Raw genomic sequence first — 12459 nt, 5'->3', positions numbered from 1 at the left:
GTTGTTTATGCCCTCGGCTTGTCTATTATTTTAAAAGCAAGTGTTTGGTGTGGTCGGAGTGTCCTGTTCGCACAGCTCACGTGAGCGGTAGGATCGGTGCCTAGCTGCTGCAAACGGAGGTCGTGGTGGTGCAATGGTGGTGGAAGCTCGGACTTTCGCTTTTGGTTGTTGTGTCAGGCTGCTCGTGTTTCTGCTCGTTGCCGATTCTGTTGTGTCGATAGGTAAAGAGCTCCAACTGTATCTAGAGATAGTTAGAGATTTGTCTGATGTCTCTCTACACAACATGCGAGAGATCCCTCACGACTAATAAACAGACAACATTTGTTTTGGTTGATGCACGTACGTACAAGCATGTTTACGAGCTTGACGTGGCGGTACACAATACAGGGCGGTACCATCTTGCTATATTTGGCTCGATCACCTCACGATGGAAATGTATCGTGCATGTGCATCTACAATTGAAAAATGCTTTGCATTGTAGATCAATGCGACTTGTCAGGCATCGTTTTCAACGACGATTTCGATCATTCTATCAAATTGGACTCAACGCGGTGGTAATTTGCTTGTCGCCTTGTTTGTCGTGCACCATTCTAAATCATGTCTGTACTGTATACGTAGGGCTGGCAATAAAGGAGTGACAGTAGAAAGAGCTTGTACAACAAACGCTAGCAACGCTCTGGTTTCGAATAACGTCGCTGTATTTGGAGCAAAGACAAGTCCTAGTCGCTTTATGGTAGGATAGTAAGTTGAATTGAGTGAGAAAACAGCGAAATTAAAGAGCATCTCGTTGCTCTAGACAACCTCATTCCTTAGCTTGGCCGAAGCTCGCGTCATTCAATTTGATGCGGGTAAGTACATATGTCAATTGTAGTTAGTGACATGCTAAAGCAGTTAGGATTGTAATGTTTGTAATGATGTGTGTCCATGCAGTGGCGTGTCCTTGGTCTACTACTACGTCTACGATCAACGCTGAGCTTCAATACTCTATTGATAGCGCCGGATCAACTTGGCAAACACTGAGATCATTCTCGTATGCTGAACGTACACAATCGTCTATTATTTAATTTGTAAAATATAATATTGTATATAATTTGTTGTATGTTTGCATGTGTATTCACTCATTTGCTGCGGTGTTTTTCCGTTTGTACTGACTTCTCAGCATAGCAACTCAATCGCATTATTCAAGCTAATGCCTTGTAGGCAGTCAATGTTTATTGGATTTCGGTCAAGAAGGACTCTTTCCTCAACAAATAATCTTGTCTCGGCTAACTATTCTTGGGAGACATATATTATGACCTTACCGATTAATTACCTGGATATCATCTTCTTATCACGCATTGACTTATTTATGCCTAAGACATTTTTGTCACCAACACTATTGCTTGATTTTCGTTCACAGACATATCAACTCTTTGTGCTTTTATAGAGTGAGTAAAGGTGATGGAGGAGTTCGCGTTCTGTTCAACGTGACGTCTGCTATGAGAACAATTACGCCAAACTCTAGGTTGCGAATTGAACAGAAGTCATCTTTCGGCGGCAAAAACAGTCAAGCCTGGGCGATCGATAACTTCGTTGTGTTGGGTAGAGAGCCGGAACTGATCGATGACGATTTCGATCCCATTCAATCATGCAATTGGCTTACACACACGGCAAGCGTCGAGGTTGGTGGTAACGAATAAATAGTGTATGTGAATTTGTATATAAATTATTTATGAATTATTGTGTATGAATATTGTTATTGTGTGTTGCAGTCGTTCAATTCAAGTGGCAACGCGTTAGCGTTTGTTGGAAAAGCGACGTCTTCGATTGGCCATTATGCTACCACTATTCCCATATCCATTCCTCACGTCAGTTTTCCAATCACATCTTTAGGAGTTTTGTTTGAGGAAAACTTTTATCCAATTCCTACAATACCGTAAGTTACAATTTGCATTGCAGTATCGACAGTGAAGAATGTAGTTACTGTACGTACAACACATGCATACAACACATGAATATTGATATCCTTTCTAGTGGAAACGAATGGGAAAGTTTAACTGGCGGCAAAATTATGATTCCTGATTGCGGGAGTATTGATCCAAGAGAAGTGGGTTATGCTGCATTTTTCTCTCAAACTGGTACTCGCGCTATTCAGACGGTGCCCTTGGATTTGACGAGTGCTCGGTAAGCTTGCATATTTCTTATATATTTATGATGTCTGTGACACGCTTAATCGAACACTGTTATTGCATGTGTATACTTATGTGCACTGTTACAGTCACTTAGTGTATATTGTAACCGCACGAATCTGTCCTTTTTAGATCACTGTCATTCAACATTCGAATTGGAGGAGGAGGTGGCTGTGAAACTGCAGATAGTGGCGAAGACGTTGTGGTGGAGTACCAACCACTAGGATCGTCGTCGTTCACTACCATCAAAACACTGACTTACGACGGTAATGCTACTTGTTTGTATTTTACAACTTGGGTACAAATGCGTTACGTACAGGATACACGATGACTAGACCTGTCGTCATCAGTCTTCCTCTTGCGGCCCTGACGGCCGCCACAGTTATAAAGTGGCGCCAGCTATCACACAGCGGCTCCGACACGGACGAATGGGCACTCGATGCAATACAAATATCTGACACTAACTCAACGCTCAAAAACATCTTTAGCGAAAGCTTTGGCACTGTACCATCTGTCCCGTATGTGTAGCTATTAACTATAGACAAATCAGTATATAACTTGAGCATGTGATAACATTATAATGTGTAAGCGTTGTTCTAATGTTAGTTTTGTTTATAGAGGCACCAAATGGCTTGGTATTCAGGGAGGCTCATTTATTACCCCTGATTGTGGTAGTATTAGCACTCCTGGACTAAGCAGTGGAGCTGCATTCTTTAGTAAAAGCGGAACACGCTCTATCACAACACAACCGCTGGATCTCAGCAGTGCATCGTAATCACAAATCAGTTTTACGTTTCTTGCGTTGTATATTATTGCTGTATTACATCAGCTTAATATCGTTTCGGACTCGATTGGGTGGGACGAATCCTAGCGGCTGCGACCAACCGGAGTCTGGAGAAGACGTGATATTTGAGTACAAGACTAGCACTACAACATCCTACACACAGATTTACAAACTGGCATATAACGGTGAACGAATTGAATTTTTAGATTTCGGTTTACAAATTTGTTTAGAGCACGTTCTATAAGCATCTGCAATTGATGTATGTGTATGTACTGGTGTAGTGTGTCTATAAAATGTAATGTATGTTAGCCTTGTACGGGAACCGGGCACGACGGCGATAGGGTCTGTACGAGGCTAATGTATCTAACGTATTGTTGAATGTAGGTTATAAGACTGCAAGTCTCGTTGAACTCGCATTGCCGTCCGGTTCACGTACCTCAGACGTTACGTTGCGTTGGAGGCAGGCGTCTCACACAGGAGCTACTTTCGACGAATGGGCTATTGATGACATCGATATTACAGGGAAAGGAGTCAACGCTCCAACAACCACTCATTACATCATAAACGAGGATTTCGGTCCTCCCACTTCAATTCCGTAAAATTCATCAGCAACTAACCTTTCCGTGTAACGTTATCTAATATGATGCTTATACGTTTATTTGTTAGAAATGCAGTGTGGAGTTCTATTAGTAGTGGTGGGATTGCAACTCCTGATTGTGGAACTATAGACTTGTCTGGGTTTAGCACTCTTGCTGCCTTTTTCTCTGGCGCTGGCACAAGATCTATAGAAACAAAAGCTCTGAATCTTATTAGTGCCGGGTAAATGCTAAATCTTATTAGCTCGATTGTGGTACATGACATATATTGTACGTCGTGCTGCAGGCAATTGCATGATCCTGCTGTCATGTGTAGTTTTGGTATTCGTTAATTGTACCACAGTGGGATGTGGTGGGCTGTGCTTTTAATTAATACTCTACTGAATGTACTGTATTGGTGCTCTGTTGTGTTGTGTTGTGTTGTGTTGTGTTGTGTTGTTGTGTTGTCTCTGTTGTGTTACCCGTACGTGTGTTGTGTTATGTTGCATTGAGTTGTATTCTATTTTATTGCATTGCGTTTACATAGAGATTTGTCGTTTCGTATTCGAATTGGCGGTGGAGGTGGCTGTGATCCTGGAGAGAATAATGGTGAGGACGTAACGGTAGAATACAAGACATCAACTACATCATCATATGTGGAACTGAAGCGTCTTTCATATTCCGGTAATGTCATTCAGTCGTTATCCCTGTGTAAACTATGTATGTAGTAATGTGTCTATAGCTTATGGAACTGCTCAGACGGTCACTATTAATCTACCCATTGCTGCCAAAACGACTAGCACAACTTTGCGATGGAGGCAACTTGGCCATAGTGGCCTTACTCAAGACGAATGGGCCATTGATCACGTGAAACTGACGAGTGTCACAGCTGTAGGGACAGATACTATGACAAACGTTGTGGTGTTCAGCGACACTTTTGATAGTGTACCCACCATCCCGTATGACTACACTGTTGCACGTGTCTTGTACGTCTGTCACTGTCGTTATGCCGTGTTTTCTTACTGTAGTGGCACAAAATGGGTTGCATTTAGTGGCGGTTCTTTTAAGATTCCTGATTGTGGCAGCATTGATTTAGCCGGTTTCAGCAGTATGGCTGCGTATTTTAGCGGCTCTGACAGCAACAGATACATTCAAACGCAACCTATAGACATGACGTATGCAACGTGAGTACCACCCAACGGATTTGTTTTAGACGTATCTGAATAATGTATTGTATTATAATATATAGATCACTTTCGTTTCGTGTTCAAATTGGAGCAACAAGCAGTGGTAGTACTTGCGAACCAGCCGATTCTGGAGAAGACGTTGTTTTGGAATATCAAGCTGAAGGAGCCTCGGCTTTTGTATCATTAAAAACTCTGGGATACAATCGTAAGATGGCTGACTATAGTTGTTTACACGAAACATGTTTTACGTGCAATCTTTGACTGCTATAGAGTACCAGACTGCGCAGACTGTCACGATTCCTTTGTCTGGAGCTATCATTACAACTGGAACATCACTGAAGTGGAGACAGCTGTCTCACACTGGAGCAAATTTTGACGAATGGGCTCTCGACCACGTGAGAGTTTCAGGCAAAAAGGCACAAGTGAAAAGTCTTGTTATCTTCTCTGAAGACTTTGATCGTTCACCACAATTCCCGTATGAAAGCTGACTCTTTTCTGATGTGCAATGTTTAGTTGTAAAATGTTTTGTATGTATATCTTATAGTGGGATTAAGTGGCAGTATTTATCTTACGGTACCATCCAAGTTCCCGACTGTGGCAGCATTGATGAGGTGGGGTACAGCGCGCAAGCGGCGTTCTTTAGTGGAGGCTCTGACCTTGACAGTCGGTACATTGAAACTGTTGGATTGGATCTCACTACGGCCACGTACAGAGTTACTTATTAGTGATACCTTTTACTCTTTCAACTCGTTTGTTTGACAGCACGGTGTCGTTTCGTCTTCGAATTGGTGGTGGTGGAAGATGTGACGATGCAGAGACTGGAGAAGATGTAGTATTGGAATATCGCGTTTCTGGCTCTTCGACGTTTACTCTATTGGCTTCACACTCTGCTACCGGTCAGTTTCTTTTTATCAGTTTGCGTTGTTTGTAATTTCTGTAGTACATTTATACTTACAGGTTATACGATTTCAAAAACTGTTACTGTCGTTCTGTCGAGTGCTTCTAAAACAGCTTCTACTGTTCTCAGATGGAGACAATTGAAGCACAGTGGTAAAACGCTTGATGAATGGGCGATCGATCATATTCGCATTAATGGAACGCAACCGATCAGTCCTCTTCCGTCTTTGTTTGCAGAAGACTTTTATCCTATTCCCACTTTCCCGTAAGATGACAATTTTGTTTGTCGTGCTCGTACGTACTGAATGTAGCGTTTGTTGCTTATTGTAGAGGAAGCAAATGGAAAGCTCTCGCTGGCGGTGCTGTCAAACAACCCGACTGTGGTGGAATAGACGTCCCCGGCTACAGTTCACAAGCAGCATATTTTAGCGGCTCCGGCGGTCGCTCCATTCAAACACAAGATTTAGATCTTCGTACAGCTCAGTGAGTATCAACTATAGATTATATAATATTATGTTCTAGAAGCAACAACAACTAAACATAATGGCGATATTGTTGTTCAGGACGTTGTCGTTTATTGTGCAAATCGGTGGGACGACGTCTTCTTGTAAGAAGGCCAACTTAGGAGATGTTATTGTAGAATATAAAGCTAATGGAAGTACATCTTTTGTATCTATCATTACTCTTCCTTATAATGGTTAGCAACATACAAATTACTGCTGTAAATATTGTGTGTGAATAGAGTGATTTTGTATTAGCTTACGAAACGGCAACGACGGTCGCTGTCGTTCTTCCTTTACCATCGAGAACGAGCTCGACGTCGTTGAGATGGCGCCAACTGTCTCACAGTGGAGCTGGCGTAGATGTATGGGCTGTAGATCACATACGAATTGGAGGATCGGCTTATGATCGTCGTCACGTCGTCGACTTCGACTTGTCTCTCGGATCATCTAGCGTACAAGAGTCTTCTAGTTACGACGTGAGACTCGAATATTCTACTGATTTTGGTCAAACGTACGCACTCGTTCAACCTGACTGTCTGCCATCGAGTTCTCACTGCAGTCATACGTTGGTAAGCAACAACATTTGTGTGAAATATCGAGGCGATGTAATCTGTGCCATCGTGTTTAGATAAACAGTCGATATTCTGCTGTGTTGTTTGACAATTGGAGACGCCTTACCGTACTCTTGCCTCTTGCTTCAGTTTCTAATAACACTCAGATCAGATGGAGACAAGCAAAAACAGACAAAAGTGATTGGGCGATAGACAACGTTTACTTCGGTGAGAATAAGATAAAATCTTCAACAAATGTTTATTTCTGTATTGGTTATTTGTTGAGAGATAAACCATATATTTGTCATGGGTTGAGTGAGGGTGCACGGGTATTGCTAACTCGGACATTCAATCAAGTAGCGGATCAAGAACTACAATTTCGTAGGCATCAGACACGTTTGACCCGCTCTGCAAATTTGAGTATTTGGCAATACATTGTAGATGCTTTTGGTATGTATTGTGTATATACATTAGAAATGACGGTCTAAGGCTGCCGACTCGACTCTTTCGAAATACGACGTGTTTGCGTTGCTACAACAAGTAGTAGAACAAGGATACACTTCCATCGAGTACAGACGACGAGACTGAAACATTATAGTCATTTAGGCTGTCGGTATTGCCAGTGCCATTTTTCTCTGCTACTTGCAGCAGATGACATGTTTATCGAGCCAAAGGACACTTATGCAGAAAATAATCGTAAACTCAACCTTTAAATGAACGCGTTTTGTGACTGTTTGTTATGTTAGGCGTTCAGTGCCCTGCGTTCTGCAGTGGTCACGGTCGATGTCACAATGCGACCGGTCAATACGAAGGTCTGGTGTGTGGAGGTAACAGTGACGGTCAACCGTGCGCTTCTTCTTACACTTACGACAGCAAAACATACAAGGGATGCATTCGTGATGGGCGCGAAGGCATCGACGACGAATTGTGGTGTTCGACGACTTCGAACTACGATAAAGACAAGAAATGGGGATATTGTGTGTGTGGTGAGTGAAGAACGTCTAGTATACGTGTCGTGTTGTACAGTAGAATTTAGTCTCTATTGTGCTTGCAGGAGTGTGCCAGTGTGACCCTGGTTATAGCGGTCCATCGTGTAGCAAAGTAACAAAGACATTACCTCGATTTTTAAAAGAAGACTTTGGTAAGAGTTTGTCTAGTATGAAATGGGGATGGGTTGGAGGCGGTACCATCGGCACGGTGTGCGGTACCGTAACGTCGGGAAATAGTCTGGCGTTCGATGTGGGCAGATCTCGTCTTCTAGAAACCATCGATTTGGATCTTACGGACGGTACGAATGTGGCGTTTACGATTCGAATGGGATCGAGCAAATCCAAATGTCCTCGTCCGTCTGACAATACTGAAAACGTTTTTGTACAATATTCCACTAATGGAGGGATGACTTGGACGTTACTACAAACCATTCAATACAACATATCGCCTTCTTTGAAATCTTACAATCTTTCTATTCCGAGCGATGCCAAGACGGCATCGACTCGTGTTCGTTGGTATCAACCGATTGCCAGCGGTTCTAACTTGGACGTGTGGGCTATCGACGACGTCGCTATTGAAACGGATGTTAGCAAACTACCATGTGCCACTTCTCCGTGCGTCAATCAAGGTCAATGCACAAACGAAATGACCGGCGGCTACAACTGCAAATGTCCTTTAGGTTTTAGTGGGAAAATGTGTGAAGTTGCAAACCATTGCTATTCTAACCCATGTCTCAACGGAGCCACGTGTAGCAGTTCTTCATCTGCCTTTACATGTAGCTGCTCCATCGGCTTTACTGGAACTACTTGTGAAACAAACATCGATGATTGCTCTAAACGCCCGTGCAAGAATGGCGGAGTTTGCCAAGATTTGATCGGCGGTTACAATTGCAAATGTGCCACGGGCTTCAATGGAGCTAATTGTGAGACAAACATCGATGACTGCAGTAAAAATCCGTGCAAGAATGGTGGCACTTGCATAGACTTGATAGCCAGTTACAACTGTCAATGTGTCGCTGGTTTTACTGGAATGACTTGCCAGACAAACATTGACGAATGCAGTGAAAATCCGTGCAAGAATGGCAGCACTTGCGTAGATTTGATAGCCGGCTATGACTGTCAATGTGTCGGGGGCTTTACTGGAACGACTTGCCAGACAAACATCGATGACTGCAGTAAAAATCCGTGCAAGAATGGAGGCACTTGCATAGACTTGATAGCCGGTTACAACTGTCAATGTGTCGTTGGCTTTACTGGAACTACTTGCCAGACAAATATTGACGAATGCAGTAAAAATCCGTGCAAGAATGGCAGCACTTGCGTCGATTCGATCGGTAATTACACTTGTCAATGTTCTGTTGGGATGACGGGACGTCATTGTCTAATCGATATTGATGAATGTTTGTCGCAACCATGTCAGAATAATGGCACGTGTGTCGATCTCCTGCCGGGTTATGCTTGCAACTGCAATGTTTGGTTTGACGGTTTAACATGTCAAAATAAGATTCCCACGTGTGTGTCGAATCCATGCACAAACGGTGGCACATGCTCTGAGAAGACGAATGGTACTGGATACACGTGCAAATGTCCTACAGGTTTTAAAGGTGTCAACTGCCAAACTCAAATCGATTATTGTGCAGTCGACCCTTGCAAAAATGGATCCTCGTGTGTCAATCATATCGGTAGATATCAGTGCCAATGCGTCGTCGGTTACTCGGGGATGGACTGTGATCAGTATACGGGCGCTTGCGGTAGCAGTCCGTGTCGAAACAGCGGCATTTGTCGTGACCTAGCGAGCGGCAAATTTCAGTGTATTTGCTCCAACAACTTTACCGGCACGTTCTGTCAGCTGCCTGTCACTGTGGACCGCTGTGCTAACAATTCGTGCAAGAATGCCGGAACGTGTCAGAACACCGAGGACGGTAACTACACGTGCATCTGTTCGTCATTCTACAGCGGCGCAACGTGCGAAACTTCTCTCGATCCTTGTGATGTGAATAGGAACTATTGTCACAATGGAGGTACTTGTACGGGAATAGCCGGTACGTCATATAAACGTTGTTCTTGTCCTACGGGTCTGTATGGAGCGCAGTGCGACAATGATTATAACGAATGCCAATTGAACGTTACTTTGTGTCAACAAGGAGGACAGTGTATCAATTTGTTTGGCAACTATCGGTGTGTATGTCCGGCCTCGACAACTGGAATAAACTGTGAGCTGGAAATTCCGCCCCAGTGCTTTCCAAATCCGTGTCAAAATAGAGGACGTTGTGCGGCACTGTCCGGCAGCGCTTACACTTGCACGTGCTCGCCAGGATTTACAGGGAGGAATTGTGATGTGAATATTGATGAATGTCGATCACGTCCATGCTTTCATGGAGGACGTTGCATCAATAGAACCAATGGCTATTATTGCGAATGTAGTGGAACGGGATATGAAGGAGATTACTGTGAAAATAAATCGTCCGTTTCGACGCCACGACCGGATCTTTGCAGTAAAATAAGTGGCACAAATCCTTGCAAGAATGGAGCGTGCGTCGCTACCGGTGAAACATTCTCTTGTGTGTGTAGCAGTGGCTTTACAGGCACACTGTGTGATGCAGCAATCGCTATCAATCTGTGTCGTTCGGTGGAGTGCGCAAACGGTAGCACTTGCCAGGAAGGAATTTGTCTTTGTTTGTCCGGTTTCACTGGTCCACAATGCACTGCACGTATCGGTGATGAATGCATTGGCGACGCATGTTTGGACAATGCGGTGTGCAGTCAGTTAATATCCAGCAGATATTTGTGCGCTTGTCGTTCAGTGTCGACCGGTGTTCGTTGTACGTGTGAGACAAATCCGTGTGAAAATGTCGATACTTGCACAGTGGGCGAGACGTCGGGTCAATATTATTGTCAGTGTGTTGAAGGTGCTACCGGCGGAGCGACGTGTGCTGCCGCACGAAGTGAGGGCAATCAAGGTAGTAGCTCTGAGAGTGAAAGTGACAGCATTCCAGTCTGGCTGTATGCCGTTGCTGCGGGTGTAGGAGTGACCGTACTCATTGCTGTGACTGTAGGAGTCTTAATCTACATGAGACGCCGATCGAATGCAGCAACGTCCATTTTACGTCATCCCGGACGCTCCACGTCGCTCGTGCAAAATCCATTGTTTCCTGGGCATGGTAAACAGACTGGGTCTTATGATATGAACCCCATGGTTCCTGAAAGTCTAGCCAACACAAAGCGTCAATTTTCTCCACAAAAAACTTCTCCTCCGATGGCTCTTGAAAATCCTATTTATGATTGCTCCAATTTTGTCTATAGGGTCGACACGTCAGCACACTCTGGTTTGCCGACTGGTGTGCCGACTGATTTGCCGACTGAAGGGACGACTGGTTTGCCGACTGGAGGGCCGACTGATTTGCCTACTGGAAGGCCGACTGGTTTGCCGACTGAAGGGCCGACTGGTTTTCCGACTGGAGGGCCGACTGGTTTTCCGACTGGAGGGCCGACTGATTTGCCTACTGGAAGGCCGACTGGTTTGCCGACTGAAGGGCCGACTGGTTTTCCGACTGGAGGGCCGACTGGTTTTCCGACTGGAGGGCCGACTGATTTGCCTACTGGAAGGCCGACTGGTTTGCCGACTGAAGGGACGACTGGTTTTCCGACAGGAGGGCCGACTGATTTGCCTACTGGAATGCCGACTGGTTTGCCGACTGGAGGTCCAAACGGTTTGTCGACTGGAGGGCCGACTGATTTGCCGACTGGAGGGCCGACTGGTTTGCTGACTGGAGGGCAGACTGATTTGCCGACTGGTTTGCCGACTGGTTTGCCGACTGGTTTGCTGACTGGAGGGCCGTCAACTGGAGGGCCGACTGGAGTGCCGACTGGAGGGCCGAATGGTTTGTCGACTGGAGGGCCGAATGGTTTGTCGACTGAAAGGCCGACTGATTTGCCGACAAGAGGGACGACTGGTTTGCCGACTGGAGTGCCGACTGGTTTGCCGACTGGAGTGCCGACTGGAGGGTCGATTGGTTTGCCATTTCCGCAGAACCCAGTTTCTAGCGGGCCACAGACTGATTCAATTGTCTCACCTTTTTACGAGGATAAACTGCCGTCAGAAATGGATAAAACGAAAGAAGCTTAAGGTATTTACGAGTTCGTCTAGTGCAATGCATTTGCGCAGTTAGATGTGCTTGCTTGCTCAACACTTGCTGCTGTTACGTGAAATGTTAAAAACTTTTTTTCCAGCATGCATGCAGGATAGACTGCATTACGGGAATGCCTTGTTGTAACGATTAGTCTAGCAGATGGAGGTGCTTTATTTGCGTTTTTCTATATTTGTCTAAAGTATTTTTATTGTGTCCAATGTTTGTATGCGACTGCATGGTGTTGAGAGCTATGTCACACAGTGCGTATTCGTCTGAACTGTGTCAAAGTTTACGCGCGGATTTAATGTGTGCCTATTTCTAAGACATCCTATTGCTACAGCTGCAAAAGCATTTTGCAGTCAATACAAATGGTGAAGGGTTCTGATGGCAAAAGGAGAAGTCATGATCACAGGAAGCCTTAATTTGCTATTGTCTGCACTGCAAAAAATTTGGAAAGGGGTAAGGAGTAAGAACAGAGTAACAAACGCAACACTATGATTACAATGCAACCAACAGCTGTAAGCAGACGAGCCACTAAAAGGTGCAGAGGAAAGCCTTTAATTAAAGCTGACCCAACCAATCGAGTGCAAAGAAAGTTGAGTTATAAGAAGATCAAGGACTTTATACATTGGCAAACTAGAGAGGTTAGGTCAAAAGGCTTCACTGATAATCAAA

The 12459-nt window shown here is 44.5% G+C and overlaps 1 protein-coding gene across 1 annotated transcript; it reads left to right on the top strand.

Annotated features, from left to right (window-relative positions):
- The first annotated feature begins 2748 nt into the window (after positions 1-2748).
- LOC134177946 (uncharacterized) lies at positions 2749-12002 on the top strand. The gene is made up of 18 exons (XM_062644723.1): positions 2749-2939; positions 2998-3137; positions 3337-3547; positions 3619-3771; positions 4075-4211; positions 4270-4486; positions 4556-4711; positions 4777-4919; positions 4985-5189; positions 5259-5420; positions 5477-5610; positions 5672-5876; positions 5942-6094; positions 6175-6308; positions 6370-6683; positions 6743-6893; positions 7412-7651; positions 7720-12002. The coding sequence occupies exons 1-18, from the start codon at positions 2749-2751 to the stop codon at positions 11778-11780; spliced, it is 7107 nt and encodes a 2368-aa protein (XP_062500707.1). The 3' UTR covers positions 11781-12002.
- The last annotated feature ends 457 nt before the right edge of the window (positions 12003-12459 follow it).

This window comes from Corticium candelabrum, chromosome 4 (genome assembly GCF_963422355.1).
Source record: "Corticium candelabrum chromosome 4, ooCorCand1.1, whole genome shotgun sequence".
NCBI lineage: Eukaryota > Metazoa > Porifera > Homoscleromorpha > Homosclerophorida > Plakinidae > Corticium > Corticium candelabrum.
This window is presented reverse-complemented; position numbering and strand designations above follow the sequence as displayed.

Excerpts from the sequence above, each read along its gene's own strand:
- LOC134177946 (XM_062644723.1), top strand. The coding sequence starts at position 2,749 with ATGTGTAAGCGTTGTTCTAATGTTAGTTTTGTTTATAGAGGCACCAAA. Across the intron at positions 4,212-4,269 it reads GAAGCGTCTTTCATATTCCG|CTTATGGAACTGCTCAGACG; the intron begins GTAATGTCATTC and ends ATGTGTCTATAG. Across the intron at positions 5,877-5,941 it reads TATCCTATTCCCACTTTCCC|AGGAAGCAAATGGAAAGCTC; the intron begins GTAAGATGACAA and ends TGCTTATTGTAG.